Source organism: Linepithema humile, chromosome 2 (genome assembly GCF_040581485.1).
Source record: "Linepithema humile isolate Giens D197 chromosome 2, Lhum_UNIL_v1.0, whole genome shotgun sequence".
Taxonomy (NCBI): Eukaryota; Metazoa; Arthropoda; class Insecta; order Hymenoptera; family Formicidae; genus Linepithema; species Linepithema humile.
This window is the reverse complement of record NC_090129.1, coordinates 20,637,472-20,653,905: the sequence shown is the minus strand read 5'-3', so window position 1 is coordinate 20,653,905 and position 16,434 is coordinate 20,637,472. Positions and strand designations below refer to the sequence as shown.

General features: G+C 36.5%; 2 protein-coding genes across 10 annotated transcripts in view; both read left to right on the top strand.

Annotated features, from left to right (window-relative positions):
* The window catches only part of LOC105679147 (probable RNA methyltransferase CG11342), a 38,015-nt gene extending 24,170 nt beyond the window's left edge, over positions 1 to 13,845 (top strand). For 6 of the 8 annotated variants that reach the window (XM_067349754.1, XM_012378998.2, XM_012379000.2 and 3 more), the window contains 2 exons: positions 12,409 to 12,628; positions 13,261 to 13,845. In XM_067349754.1, the coding sequence (XP_067205855.1) occupies positions 12,428 to 12,628; positions 13,261 to 13,815 (756 nt within the window). In that variant the 5' untranslated portion in view covers positions 12,409 to 12,427 and the 3' untranslated portion in view covers positions 13,816 to 13,845. Of the gene's footprint in view, positions 1 to 5,609; positions 6,166 to 6,575; positions 6,591 to 12,408; positions 12,629 to 13,260 lie in introns of those variants that run through there. The other 2 variants (XM_067349757.1, XM_067349756.1) reach the window with 2 other exon arrangements.
* A 442-nt stretch (positions 13,846 to 14,287) lies between these two features.
* LOC105679034 (chromatin complexes subunit BAP18) lies at positions 14,288 to 16,152 on the top strand. Of its 2 annotated transcripts, XM_012378806.2 has the most exons (4): positions 14,289 to 14,429; positions 14,917 to 15,008; positions 15,532 to 15,630; positions 15,699 to 16,152. In XM_012378806.2, exons 1-4 carry the CDS (start codon positions 14,412 to 14,414, stop codon positions 15,988 to 15,990), a joined length of 501 nt encoding a protein of 166 aa, XP_012234229.1. In that variant the 5' UTR covers positions 14,289 to 14,411; the 3' UTR covers positions 15,991 to 16,152. The 2 variants fall into 2 exon arrangements, with proteins under 2 accessions (XP_012234230.1, XP_012234229.1); XM_012378807.2 differs by lacking the exon at positions 15,532 to 15,630 and having other exon boundaries at positions 14,288 to 14,429.
* The last annotated feature ends 282 nt before the right edge of the window (positions 16,153 to 16,434 follow it).

Genomic DNA, 16,434 nt, shown 5'->3' with positions numbered 1-16,434 from the left:
TCTATTCTATCGTATAAATCTATTCTATCGTATAAATGATTATCCATACATAACGATATTTTATATTGACGTTTTGTCATTTTAAGATTTAATCTCAAGAAATTCCTCTTTTGTTGAGAAAGATTGACTTCTTGATTATTTTACGACAGAATTATCTGCCAGAAAAGGAACTAACAAATGTCACTCTTGCTAAATTACACCATTTTGTACAAATAAGACGTAAACAAGTAATGAAACAGTGTCGATGATGTAAATGTCACATCATTAATGTAAATTAGAGTTTAGGCCATTGATTCAAGATCGCACGATGTTCTGCGGTTCGAACGGCCAAACGTCCATTGAGAGTTTATCCATCAATGTAATTACATCAATGAAAAATCATTTTCTTTTACTTCAAAAACGAAAAAGATTTATACACGCAATAGCTCACTTCAATGTAATATGTAATTGCATGTGTCACGATGACAGTGATCATTTTTTCCGACTGGCATTTTCGAACTATACACATTTCTACATACAAATGTAATCTGACGCAATCTTGCTACTTAATATTTTTTAATAAATAAAACAGTTTTACTATACGTTTATAAACATAATGCAATCTGGCGTACTTTTGCTTTGACATTTTCAATCTTTTTCCAAGATAACAATGTTAATGGATTTCTTAAAAATTTTTTAATAACTTATTTTGCTCTGAATTTCTCCAAAAAAAATTATTTTCAGTCGATAGTTTAGTTCACAGAAAATCATTGCATTGATCCACTTACTTGACGGTAAATCATTTTACTCCGCATAGTATTCGCACGTTGCTTCAATGCACTTACGCGGCATGGATCTTTTGTAACCTGGCCAGTCGGAGAACGCGGATGGCAATCTAAGCTTTTCTGTGCAAGCACTACCTTTTGTGTATCGCGCATGCACCGTCACGCTGTCTTCATAATATGTTGCACGATTTAATGTAACTTTCCATTATGGCATAGTCCAGTGACTCCGCGATGTGCAATAAACAGACGGGGGAATGCAATCGCGCAAAATTGTCCCATTTCACGTTGCCGTTCGTGAAACTATCGTTTCGCCAAGAAACCGGATGCCGATAATCATAGACGATTGCAATTCATCGCTTTTTGTGTACGACTTAACTGACTGACGATTAATTTAACCATTTCGTCGAAACCATATAATTATTACCGACGATATAGACAATATTTCCTGTTTGTGGAAGCGTTAATATTAAGTGTGGTGTAAAAAAATGTATAATTATAATTTCTTTTATGTGTTTAATAATTTACTACATTTTTTGTGTACAGTTAAACGCAAACAAAAATTTTTCAATTAGTTAACAGTACATATATTATTTTTTAACATATTGTTTAAACGTATTGGCGATGGCGAAAGACTGAAGTATATTCTATTATTGTAATATTGCACAGTCTTTTATATTTACGTCTATTTTCTTTTTACGCCACATAATGTCATGGAGCTCGCCTTATGTAAACTTCCGGTTTGTCTTCCGGTAGTTATTTAGACTGTGAGAACTCATGGATATGATAGAAGGCTAATTTGTTAAACATTGCGCTCTCAGTCAATTCATCCCAATTTAATAATAGCTAAAAGTCTTAGCGAAAACATGATATATAATCTCTAATTATATGAATTTATATTCAACTAATATGTTTAACATCATTGTTGAAAAATATAAAAATTGTGTATTTTATTTTTCTACAATATATTTTATCTACTAAAATATTTTTTTATACTCTTAAAAATTTGCGACTTGTTTTTCTCTTCGGAATTTTTTATTAAAATAAATTCATAAACTGGACGTGGCATTTAATCAATTTCTGCGGTTTTTATCTTTGCGTGATTTAAGAATTTCACATGAATATGCACTGGCAAAAGAATAATCAGACAATAACAATTTCTTGAGGTTTTTTGGTCACGCGATTGCGTAAGGAGTACCATATTGAGAATTAAGTCGTGAAGCAGACGCTAGCACGTAGCTATTACCAGCGACTGTTATCTGCCCTCGATTTAAGATTCCTTGTGCCGCCGCAAACAGGAACCGTAATGCGGAAGTCGCAACCCACCGACACAAAATTACGCGCTACTTCCTCCGATAGAGAAGCCTTCTATCCTCGCTGGCGGGAGGACGCGACTTCAATCTTCGCTCATTATTCAGGCTGCCGGAAACCAAGTATAGTTTTGAATCTAACGTCGAAGATTCATTAATTTATATTTCGGAAGTCTTAAAATAAACTAGGAAATTTGAGTTCTCGATGAATTCTAACTGATATCTATATCTTGACATCAATTTAATTTAAAGCTTAGTTTTGTTAAAAAAAAAAAAAAAAAAAACTTGCGAAAAGTCGATTTCTGTGTACGTACTTCGTGTAAAATAATCAAGACACGCTCGTGAATTTCAGAATCAGAATCTCAGGATTTCGGGAGATACGACCTCGACCGAAGTGCGGTCGTGTGAAGATTGCGAAATTTGACAATGAAGCTGCTAAACGGCAACGTTCATTCACCGTTCATGTGATATTCTTGAGCTTCGGGTACGAAGGACACGTCGATACGGGAACCTTCGCGAGGACCCTGTCCTCGATAGAATACATTGATTTTGTCTAATACACTCGCTTTCAGTTAGCCTTGCAAAGTTTCAAAACCAACTGAAATATTCTGCTTGACTGTACAGCAAAAATTATTTGATAAAGAAACATTGCACAACTAAGAAAATAGTTCTTAAGTATAGATAGATATAAAGTATGGAAATCGCTTTTTAAATAACTTTTTTAATCCCATGGAATATTACTGCGCTTATGTATATAAAAATTCTTGAAATAGTCTTGTTTTATCTATCGATGATATATAGAAAGCACTCAAGATTTTTCTCTCGATGAACATTCGTGTTTGAAAAGAGTAAACAGTTTTATCCAAGTCAGCATGTATTCGTATATCGGCGATACTTCCTTTTCAATAAAATTCCGTTTATGAATATAATTCACACTGATACGTCAAAAGTGAGCATGCGTTGCCGCGAACTATCTGTGGCATGCGAAACAGAATCTAGCGGGTGCAAATTCAGGCTCGATACCGATCTCCCAGATTTTATGATACACCTTGTACGATTAGACTGGACAAACAACGAGTCAGCCTTGCGTGGAACGCAATTTGCGAAACGCGCGCGCAGGATTGTCTGCCTACGCGCTGCGCTTTGCAGAGATACCGGTCTAATGTCCGGGACCGACGAAAAATTCTTCGAACCGGTTCGCCCGCTGTTTCGCTTTGCGCCTCGGATGCCTCGGAAAGGAGAAGGTGGGAAGAAAAAAAATCAACTTGGAGACGGATGAGTCCTGCGAATCGAGACGATCAAGAGGAAGACGCGGGAGAGGATGTTATGGATCTTCCTACGCTATGAACTCACGGAAACGACATAATGGAAGGAAGTGCTGTAGAAGGAAGATAAACGAGCCATAGAGGAGAGCACACTTGTCTCGTTTTGTCGAGCACGTTCTCGAAACTGAAAACAACGTCATATTCACGGAACGTGTGTGAAATAACAAAATAACTAACAAGGAAAAAACATGACAAACATGACGATATTGACAATAAAATCTCACAGAATATAATCATTAAATTTAACAGCTCGGACATCAGAAAAAAACTTGATAAATTTATAAAAAATCTTTTTCAACAAAAGTATAAAATTAATAAAAATAAATTAGAGATTAAATTCTTTTGATTGAAAATTTTAAGGATCGTTTCAAGCGTATTGCGTATTTTTTGAATTGTTACAATTTTAGCACGCTATTTCAAAAAGTTGAGTGTAACTTGAAGACCGGATGTAAATTTAACGTGTGAGATCTTTTTTAAACAATACGTCAATGAAATAGCACGTCTGTTATTTAGATTACTGATTAATATCACTTACGATACCTGTTCAAGTTTCCGTCACGCAATTTATGTATTTTTACTCTCGTTATCTTAATTATATTTCATTATCGTTTATTGACACTCCGCGTATTAAACGCGCCGCTTAATACATTTTCACGCGATTGCGGTGAGATTAAATCGGGATAACAGAATCAGATTTGTGTTGTCCGCTTCTCTTTTCAAGAGCATTCTTTCGCGTCCGGCTCGGCAGCTGCCGAACAAAAATACACGGAGGAACGCGAGCATTGCAATGCCACAGGATGCATATATCCTTTTTCAGAGTTTTGGTCGCTAAGAAAGTATGTACCTACCTGACCGTGCTTGCCGATCCGACCTGCTGCGACCCGCACAGTCGACAACCTATTATTGCTTCGACACACAAATACATGACCAACTAATTCGGAGCAGGACACACAAAGCGTGCAAATGGTAGACTTTAAATGTAGACACAGGATGCGGCTAATAAAGCGGAATATGCGCTTGGAAAGGCAGAGTTTATTTTTGTCAGGATTCTAATATCGGATCTTTGATCTTTGAGAAAACACATTTGTGGCTGATTTTTTAAAATCGAAATTCTTGAAATCGAATTGAAAAACACTACAGATGTAAAATGCGGGCAATTAGAGTGCATGCGGGTGATTGCAGAAAAACTTGAGCCTATCCTACTTCCGGTCGACACTCGACTTTTTACAATCGTGAAAGTGCATGACTGCAGCAAATTTTTTCCAATTTATTTGACAAATAGTTTTGCAATAATTTGTATGGAAAATGCTCGGAGTGATTAATTATACGGGTGCAAGCATTTGACGGATTTAAAATCCACGTTCTCACCATTTAAATCGAGACGGTGAAAGGCGAGAATGTATCGAATATGCACACGCGAATTCATTTTCTTTCAACGATTGAGTTCTAAGCGTGATCGGTCAATAGTAAGATATTCGTTAAAGCTAATTAATGCAAATTACGTCAAGCGATACGAGATTCCGTCAGCGCATGACATGTAAATAATGTGTGTATGTTGACAACGTTGGCATTCATAGAAATAAGTTATGTATGATTTTGTAACAATTTTATGTTAAAGGTCTCGTTTTCCTCCGCCGTTGCATCAAATCATATAACTTTTTTTTTCAAAATATGTATTTATATTTATGATAACATTCAGAGTCATGCGTCTGTCGGTTCTTTTTTCAGTATCGATTCGAGATAAAATTATATTTCCTGCATTCGAGATATCCAAAACGGCTCCATATGAATAAAAGCATTTTTTTTTTTTTTAGAAAAGATTCCGTAATGTTGCAGTTTTATTTTCCGATTTGTGAAAAAATCTGGAAAATTCGATGACTGCGATATTTCGCGGAATGATGTGATATTTCGTGATGCAACAGCGCACGATGACCTCGGTGACGTCTCGATCACGCTGTCGTGATTTCTAATTCGAAAAATTGCATGACGTATCGAAATGAGCATGACGTATCCCTTTGTGTCATCGGATGCACCTATGTGTGTATTTATATCGCGCGATAAGATCCGCGCGGAAGTGTAGATGCATTCGATCGAGGCGTCGTATGTCGCGATAAATATTAGCGTTTACGTGAACAGGCGCACGTAGTATCGGTATTCATACACCAGCAGCACGATTGCGTCAGCACGTAGCCGCCGAAAAATTACGTACAATCTATGCGATCACGAAAGACATTTCTGAATGCTAATCAGTGACGCTGGTGTATCGATCACACGGCGTGGAGAAATACCGGCTGATAAGGCGCGAACATTTGTGAAAAATGTAGACCTCTCCTTTCTCGTTTATCGCAACGAGCGATGAGTAAAAGTGAATTAAAATAAAAGACCAATTAGGTAGAACAAGTGTGAGATAAAAAATATTAAGCGTCGTACGCATTTTTAAAAATTGATCGTACATTTTTCATAATTGCGCAATTTTTTTTAAAAAGAATATGTATTTTCGCTTGAATAATCTTTCTCTCCTTGCGATCCAGATTTCCACCTTGAAATATAAACGCACATTTTTTTTTTTTTTTTTTTTTTTTTTACGTACTTACTGCGTAGAACATTTGCATAAAGAAATACTTCGCAGCTTCTCTCATCTGCGTCTCGGCTTGCATCATTTTCTACACACGTGTCCACACGGGGAAACAACGGGAGTCGCTAATATAACGCAAGCGTAGGCAAGCACGCAGTATCACGCGCGTAGTGTTACAGTGACGGAAATACAGCGTGAGTTTTGTAATGTTAATCATCTCTCAAGAAAGACAGCGACATTGCCTCGTATATTCTCACATTCTCACCGCCGTGAATTTACGTAACTCGCAAATTGAAATAATCAATGAGATGCAATCGCAATTTTAGGAAATAATAAATAAAATGCAATCGCAATTTTAGCAAAGAGAGAACGGTCTTCGACCTCCATGATTAAATTATGCTGGGCGATAAATAATTCTATTACAAAAGCAGATGAGCGCACACCGAGCCTTTCTATTTGCGTGCGAATCGAGAATATACTTCATATTTCTTTAAGTTGATTGATTTACACAAGCAAGCTGGTCGACTGCTAATAATTTACAATACCTTCGTAAGGATCAATCACCAGCTGACGGAGAGTAAGAGTCCTGCTTGCGGCAAGATTTGTTTTCACCTAATTGGTAATTAGTCTTGCGCAAACGTCACAAATTAGGGCTAATTAAGCTTCAAGAATATTAATAACCGACGCGAGCGAGCTCAGTTAATTTTAAACGGTGTTTTTCCTCGAGTGACGTCGCTCTACTATTGACAGATATTTCATTTGAGGCTTATCTGTCAAGACGTTTAATAGCAGAAATGAAAAAGTTGTGATAAATGGTAGATTTCCAGTTCAATTTCCGTTTCGTTTCGCTATGTACATTGCGACGTCAAGAATGAGGACATTTCTCCGGTGAATTATATTCTTACAAAAGTACATAATCAACAGAAATTCAGGTTAAGGCCTCAAAGACATTTCTTTGCTTTCGATACCACAATTAAATTGCCTACACAAATTTTAATGAAAAATTAAACGTAAAAAACTAGATTTTCGAAGATATGTATGCATAACTTTCCTTCAAATTTTTCCTTTTATTTTTACCGAAAAATCCAAAGAAACTTTTTAATCGATTCAATAAGCTTTTTCTTCGACTCTTTATTACAAAATAATCGTAAAATTAAAAAGTAAGATTTATAGATTTGCCATGATTGCTTGTGCAATCTTTTTATTCGTACTTTAAAATATTTTAACGAATATTTCGCTATGTGATAAATAAAATTTTTTTTTAATACGGTAGGCAAATATGGAGTCGAACTTGACATCGTTCGAGGTTTTCCTCGACTGTAATGCATAATCATAAATCTCAGTCACGACGCGTATCCTTGATTGGATGACCTAGTTATACGTATAAATCCCTTCAAGTCGAATGTACGAGAATTTATTGAGAACAATCGAAGGCCGATGAGTGAATCCCCGTCATACGATTTATCGCAATCGACACCGTTAGCGCGATTATTTGAAAAATTAACCGGTTTCTGAAAAAAAAAACTTATTTCAAAGAATATTTCTCCGCTTATCCCTTTGTTTATCACCAGCGAGAAGCAATTATTAAAAAAATATGCAAGAAATTGTTTTGCTTTTGCAATTTATCTCTAAAACCTTCGGCGTTTACAAATACTTTTATCTCAGTAATACGTACTTGAGCACTCAAACGTAAAACAAACGTACGATTTTGCGCAAATAACTTTTTTTATACCACATTATTTTATCAGGTATCTTTTAATTTCGTTTCTCTTTAACATTTCTGGCTCAACGATATTAAGCAGAATGTTCGATAAAATATTCTAGGTCGAACAATATTCAGCAGAATATTTATTGAAATATTTCTCTAATAATTCTATGTATCGGAATTTACAAATATAATATTTGCCTGTGCTATATCCATTTTTTATCTTTGAGAAAAACAAGATGTGCATCAATTTAACATATATATATACTGCAGCATCATAATTATACTCAAGGCATCTAATCGCATGACTTTTCAAAAAACATCATAAATAGACATAATCGAGAATAAATTATATCTCATAAGTCGCGAATCAAGTGCAAAAGTGTCAGCTAAAGTGACATCGTTTCTACGACGCCTTTTATCGCGATGATGAAAAATTGCGTCGAATTACGGAGAGGCAGATAAGCAGCAAGAATATTCCTGATAAAAGCGCGAGAATGGTAAACGACTTGCACGAAGGACGGCGACACGGGTCTAAACCGGATTGGTGACTGACAATGAGTAACGAAAATAGTGGAAGCGGCTGAGCAAACGGATTTCGACGATACCGCGATGAATTGGAATTCTTAATGCCCCGGAAGTCGCGTCATCCGCTATACGATCCGCTTCCGGTAGCAGACGGTGCTGCGTTCGCATAAACGAATTCCACGGAGATGTGTAAACGTTTCTAGAGAATCACGAGCGTCAGCTCGCGAAAGTTGTTTGTTTATGATAACATTTTACAATTGAGCTATATTGGATTATTTCAATTTTGCGCCTCTACATAGTGCGTTTTACTGCTCAATTCGCTGATTTTTTTTCTAAATCTTAAAATACGTCCCGAAGATACGACTGTCAAAATAAAAATATCAATTTTTGTTGCAAATTAAACAGATATGCTGAAAATTACTGATATAATGCCGTAATGAAGAATTATTTCGGCAGAAATGCAAGAGTCATCTTAAAGAAATATTTAACGTTACATTAAAAAGATAATTAAGAAGATTAATCGGCGTTGCGACATTTTATTATTATGTTACGTAAGGCGATAAATGCTACCCTCCGTGTTTTCGGCGAAATGTAAACAGGAAGGCAGATAACGCGTGTGTCTCTGCGGAGCGCAGAGTGAGATAAGTAGCTTTAAACAGATGCAGCGTATCTGTAATTCGATGCGCTGATGTAATTCGATCAGTTCAATTAAGGACGATAATTACGCGAGGGAGTAAAAAGATATACTTACGTCTACAAGTTGCACTTGAGACTTTGTTTCTAGATCGCTCGTGTACTCGCCCGACGACGGCGAACGATCGTACTTTCGAGAGAACGCCTTGACGCGAATCGAAGAAAGGCAAAGCCCTTATTCGGCATTGAAGGATTAAGTCATTGGCGCGGTAAACATCACGGTCGGATCCGTGCCGTATAAAGAATCGTGAGATACACGCACGTGACGATAATCGAGCCCCGCTCTCGAGATAATACCGATGTTTATCAAGGTAACGACCGTATCCACCCCGATACGCCCCGTTCGGCTTACCCGTACACGATGTCCGCCTTTGTCGAGCGCTCCGGAGGCGAGAGATCTCTCAGCGTCGATTTGTTTGTCATTGCCGGCGTGGAACACGAAAATCCGGAAAAAGCGGATTTGCCGTGAATGGGGCGCGGAAAAAGCGGCTCAATGCGCCGGATGCGCACGGTAATGGATCGCTTTACAGCCGACTTCCGGGACCGTATTTTGCTTACCTGCTTACCGAGGGAACTTCTCAGCTAGCTGCCACTATGATTTCCACCGCGGATGCGAAGGGGCAAAAAGGTCCATGCAGCTGGTTTCCCCTTCGCGCTATTGACCGGTTCTCGTCCGGCCAAATAGCATAAGAACGTTTACCCCTTCGCTTCTTTCGTACGACGGAAGCACATCACGTATTTTCGAGCCAGCTTTGTCGGGAAAATATATCAAGCCGTAATCGTGGAACGTCCAAGTTTGGAGACCTGAAAAGTTTAAGATAATTAATAGTGTCTTCTGTCACACTTATCGGATTATTATCGTAATTCTTTTAAATCCGAATCTTTGCTTATTAAGAGAAAGAGATTTGAATAGATTCTATTCATAGTAAGTCGACGGGTAATTTACAAATTTTTAGTAGGAAAGTCTTGGAAACTAATGGCAGGAAGAAGGTTACGAAAACCACGTGCGTTACGACGAAACCAATTTACACTTTAGTGAGACAAACCGCCTCGGGATTTTTACGCGCATTGCCCAAGATGACAGCTTATTGCGACACAGAGTGCCCCTAAGGTGTTTCCTTTCGAGATCGAAGACCATGTTAATTTTAGATGACTAATCGCGATCGTCATTTATGTAGCACGTGTGTGACGACACATGTGAGTTCGTTGTCCTGTAAGCGTGAGTCTCTTACCGAAATGTCTATGTTTCGAAAGAACCTACATAACACTCAACGCGTTTATTTGTACAGTATATCGCGATATAAATATCTTTATATTTTTATCATAGCACCTTTTTTTATTATTATTATTCGAAATAATGCAATATATTTTTTATATATGTGTATAAATTTTAATCAATGTCAATTTTATTATAAAATATCAATAATCTATAGCGAAGAAAAATACTTAACATTCTTCTTTTATTAATAATTGAATTAAATTCATAATTATAAATTATACGATTATTGATAGCTAAAATAATTCATATTTTAATGCACAAGAGCCGAGACGTTAGAATTTCTCTAAGGTAGTTTTTTTCCAAGCAGCGTGTACGCGTGTGACACTTGGTGACGCAAATGAGGCCATATTAGCGCCAATGTCACTGATGCAATCCACAGATGCATACAGACAGGTCATAATATTCGTCGCAATCGACGATAGAGAATCATTATCATCTCGCGCAAGAAATACTGCGGTTAATCGCGCCGTACATGTTCGGAATTATTCGTCTAATTACCTCGAACCGGAATCGGGGCGAGGTAATTAGACAAAGCGTTAGATCGCTTTTTCCCCTCCCTCGCGCGAACTGCGACGATTACGAACGCTGACAAGACGATTACGCAAGAGCGTGCAATTCCTTCGCGACTCGAAACGCAACGCGCGGACTCGCCTACGAGTTCCCACGGTGTTGAAGGTGTGCGGAGGTTTGAAAATCCAATCCTTAATTCGATAAATTTTGCTAGCGCCGCGCGAGGCAATGAGGTAACGTCGGCACACAATTATGAGCGTGTAAACACGCGCCGGTGCCGTGCCCTCACGCTCCCGGGTCGGATTTGGCAATCCGCGTACCCTCAGAATACACACCTCGGAAAGATTTGGCAACGAAAACACAACGAGAAATCGAAGGACCGCCCGCCGTGCCACGCCGGATTCAATATTTACCGAACCTGCGGCGTAAAGCCGTTGTGTTCTTATTGTTTGCTACGTGACTTCGTGAAAACATCTTTCTAAATAAAATAACGATTATCCACCGGATGGACTCGTCTCTCAGATCAATCTGATTGTGAATATCGTTGACAAACAGAATAACATAGCTAGAAAATAAATGAAGATAATAAAAGTAAATCCCAGATAATAAAAGTAAAGTTGTGATAACTAAAATCCTCAACATACACACAATGTACATTTGACTAGATTATTCATCCCGTTTATCCATTCTAAAGAAGAATAAAATGTTTCCTGCGATTTAAATTCATATATTATAAGTAATTTTGTGAATGACACACATCGCTTTTTAGAATGTCATTACAGATTCTTTTACAGATGTTTTGACACATGAAATTTCTTTCTCGACATAAAAAGATAGTTTTAATATTATTGCGATGCTCGTTGAAAATGTTTTAAAACTATCGAATGTCTGCAAAAATATTTGACCTTCTCTTCAACTTCAATATCTCTTTCAATATCTCGCTTATCCAGAAGTCTCTTCAATATTTTTCTAACTGCGTGGCAATGACAGCTTTCTTTTTTTAATTTTTTTATTTCCACAGTTATCAGCTGCAGATTATTCTCAGCTAACAATAAAACAATCCACCGATGGTTTTCCATGCTTCGTCGATCGAAGGCTGCGGCTATTTAGGTCGCGGACACCAGCGAATTAACCGCTTGATCCTTCCGCTCTTGGATAGGTCCCCCTGACCTTCTCTCGCAACCTCTCTTTTCTCCTCAGCCTAACGCTTTTTGTCTCTTTATCACTTGTCGGCATCGCCATTGGTTGTCGTCACCGCTGTCGTATACATATACTATTGCGATGTTGTATGCAACACTGCATTACTGTTTAATTAATTGTATTAAATTATATTAATATTTATATATCAATATGAATTATACCAATATTATGTACATTAAATTACACTACTAATTAAATGAATAGAAATTCATTCCTCTCGAATTAAATATATAATATAATTCTAAAATCAAATATATTAATTAATATATAATATAATTCTAAAATCAAGAATTTATTTAAAATCTTTCTCATTCTGTATATATATGTCCAGAAATATAAAATTACGTTCACAATTAATTCCTCCATGAGAAAATTTTAATGGTCCCGCTTTCTTTAATATTTCAATTTTAACATTTTAATCGAACTATATTAAGTTACCGTTCGGAATTGCCGAAGGCGCTCATTCATCTCCAAATCAATATACCCACATGTAACAACGTCCTCATTCATTGCGTGTTGCAGATTTTTCTGTAAATACGAAATGACCGACGAAGCCGGCGGCGGGAGGAACGGCGTGAAAACGGATCCGGGCGCTATCAGACACGGGAACTTCATAAATTATTACCAATTCCATCCTGCGGAAGAGCGCGTGCGGCAACTTCCGCGTGGCGTGTGGCAGCGGCGGCGGGTCGCTCATCCGGCCCGGAAATACGCGGGTCTAGACGTCGGCTGTAACGCCGGGGTAAGAGCGGTAGCGCAGCTGTCGGTGGTCTGGGCCAGCCGAAACGGGATGGTCTTCGTGATCCGAAACTACAAACGGCGCGTCTAATTCTGAAGTTATCCTTTTTCAGGTCGCTCGCACAGCAGGCATCCGCTTCCGGGATCCTTTGTCCCCGTTAGAAGTTCATCGCGCACACTCGCTTTCTCCTTTTCTATTAAAGCTGACGCGTTTTCCTAATTATACGAAATGCCTCACAACTGTCGCGTTTCCTTTTAACTGCAGATCATTCGAATAATTCGAGGCGGAATTCCGCCTATTAAGAAAGCATGACGTTAACTAATTCACTTAACTACTAATTTGAATTTAAAAATTATTGTAGATGTATTGTCTAATCAAGTCTCAAGCGCGACAAATCTTTATTTTTCAATTAATTTTAACTTGAGCAAAATTCAGTTCAAAATTGTTTTACGATATTCCAATTTGTTTAATACTGATAATGGAGAAGTATTGCGAAAAATTGCGATTGCTGATCGAACTTACTCGATTGATAACTAAATTTAATTTGCAATCTGTGACTAAAAAGAAACGCACACCAGACTTTATATATTTATATTTAATTTTATGCACGATTGTTTGACGCACACGTTTTCCAGGACCTCACGTACACTCTACACGACTTCCTCGAAGAGGCCTTGCTCCAAGATCAGCCTGAGATCTCCTTAATCGGCGTGGATCTGGACCCAACCCTGATCGAGAGAGCGCGCGAGCGTAATCCGCGCCCGGATCGCGTGACCTTCGAGTGTCTGAATTTTTTGTCCGAAGACTGCGACGAGACGCTGAGGGGGTATCTAGCGCAGGTTCACAAGACACGATTCGACGTGGTGTTTTGTTTCTCTATCACTATGTGGATCCATCTGAATCACGGCGATGACGGTCTGGAGCAATTTTTGCAAAAGGCATGCGATCTAGCGGAAATGATCGTCATTGAACCGCAGCCTTGGAAATGTTACAGAAACGCGTCGAGAAGACTGCGACGAGCGAAATCAGAGGACTTTCCACTATTAAAGGAATTGAAATATACCGGTGATCCGATGAAGCATATAGAGGACATTTTGACGAAGCGGTGCGATTTTCAAAAAGTCACAATCACCGAGGGCAACGATTGGGGACGCATGCTTTTGATTTATGAACGGAAACAGCAATCTTAGAACATTAATAAATTAATGAATATGCATTTTCTGCACAAAAGCCGATTTCCCTCGTTGTTTAAAATGTATAACGCTGTAGCAGACAATTTGCTCACTAAGAGAAAAAAAGAAATCGGTATATTATTATCATAATGAAAATATGATAATGTATTTGAAAAAGTAAGCATGTATCCATCATATAATTTTCTAATTTATTTTCTATTCTATATTGTATTAAAAATTATAATAGAACGTAATTTATATTTATGTAATTCATATTTTATATTTATATTTATAAGCTGTATAAGTAAAATAAATTTTGCAAATAAATGTAAAAAGAATGAAATCTTCAAAAAATATACTAAATATTTTTAATTTATAACATCAAGCAGTGTAATATTATAAACAATTATTCTCTCAAGAAACAAATTTCAAACAATGATAAAACATTCAATGATGATAAAATAGAATAACCGGCTGAGTTATTGTTGCAACTGGTAAATCAAGGATCGTGTAAGCAATGCGTGAGATGGCAGCAATAGCGTACTAGCAGCGCTAGTTTGTTCGCTCATGTCATAACGATCGAAACTCAACAACAATAACAGTACGATATTAACATGAATTCTGCAAGTAAGGTATGTATATAAAAATTCTTACCAATGATTCTTGACATTTTTCCGCCTCATTATACTCATATTTCGTGCTTCAATTTTTTCGCTATTCATATGCAAGTAATATTAATGTGAAATTATATTGAAAAGTTTTCAAATTTATTTTGCATCTGTACATTATAAAATAATTCAGTTAATATGTTGAATACATGCTATATAATTTTATCAAGTATGCTACATAAATATGCCACACTTAAAGCATTATAGTTCATACAAGTAAAGAAAGAAGAAAACATAATGTATCTTTAGGTTAAGTCAGTTACATCAATAATGTTGGGAAATCGTTAAAATTTTCTTATATTTGTATTATATCTACAAAACTAGTGCTGTAAAAAGAAGAAGTCTCAGAGATTAATATTCTTGATGTTATTTATAATATAAATAAAAGATATTTTACTTAGCATGATAATTTATATAATTTTTAGAAAGAAAAAAAAACCATTTATTTTAGGTAGGTGAGATCTTCACTGCTGCTGGTGTAGCCTTTAATAAGTTGGGTGAACTTACGATGCAATTGCATCCAACATCAGATTCAGTAGCAGGGTAAGTTAACATAAAATAATATTATTGTGATCTATAAGTAGTAATCTATGTAATAGTATTTGCATGATAAAAATATGAATTCTAGGCTTGGTACCAATAAAAATATTATGTAAGGTGATTGTTTGTTAGTGTATACCAAGGTGTTTTTTGATAGTGTATAATATTATTCAGGAATGGCAAAAAATACAGAGTAGAAGTGCAGTATCAAATTATTCGAGACAAAAATAAAATGTGATAATCAATTTTCTGCGTAATAAAAACTTCTAGAAAATATGTGGAAATTTTTGTATCAATTATTGTACCACATGTATTAGTCAGTCTTATAATTGCTGAATATTGTTTCCAAATGTTCAAAATTTGACTTAAAAAATCAATTAAAATGTTTATAAGAATAAGTATGGAAAGATATATTTAAAAAAAGTCTATATTAGTTGTGAGAAGTGACCACACTATCAGATTATAACTTTGTACAATTACTGTAGATCCGTTCTTTTCATAATTTCCTATTCTCCTGGGTGTATAGTAAATGGACTGAAGAGGACATTGAGATGCTTCGTCACTCAGTGAGAGCCTTCAGTGAAGAATTGAACAGAATAAGCGAGCACATCAAGAGTCGGACGGTGTAAGTTTTCAAAGGCTGCCTTTCAGAGGCAGTCTGTCCGAATCTTACAGCAATTGTACTGCTTTCAGATCACAGATTCGAACTACACTGAAAAAAAAGACGTTTGAGGAAGCCGGAATGTCTGTTAGACAACAGCAGATTCTTCCCCAGCAAACTCAACAGCAGACACTAGTTCAACAGCAACAAGTTGCAAAACAACAATCGACATCGGGAAATCAAAGCCTAATGGGAAAGTCGGCGGAAGTTACACTGAATATGCTGAACGCACCTGAGTCAGAGGTGGATGTCGAAGGACTTCATGAAGATTGCCAAGTAAAACTGGAATTTGAAGAAGGCGCTACTGAAGAAGTCACTAGTTAAGTTTAATTAACTTATCAGTTAAAATGAATTAAATAACTAAAAGTACCACATCCATTTTCTATCATCTGACTGTTCATCAATCGTTCGAATTTTAACTAGTTTTAAGAATCAATCACATTAGCTAATAAGTCACCTTTTTACAATAAATGTATGAAAATCCAATTTGATGTCACAATTTCACGTATGATACATTGAAATTAAGTTATATCCTTAAACTCCAATTTATAGATTTCAATCTGAAACATATTTTGTTAAACATTAAAAAAAATTTATTTTAACAAATTTTTAGAATAAAATCTTGAGAAAGTAAATAATTTATAAACAAGATTCAATTTTAATTTTAAGAAAGAAAAGTTACCTGACAATGAAATAATGATTCTTACGCATTAAGCTAATATTTTACAAAACTTACAGATTCAAATAATGATTTAATTTTATAAAAGA

Bases quoted from the DNA above. Each gene is read 5' to 3' on its own strand.
- LOC105679034 (XM_012378806.2), top strand. The intron at 15,009-15,531 runs GTAAGTTAACAT...CTGGGTGTATAG, and splicing joins ACATCAGATTCAGTAGCAGG to TAAATGGACTGAAGAGGACA. The intron at 15,631-15,698 runs GTAAGTTTTCAA...TACTGCTTTCAG, and splicing joins CACATCAAGAGTCGGACGGT to ATCACAGATTCGAACTACAC.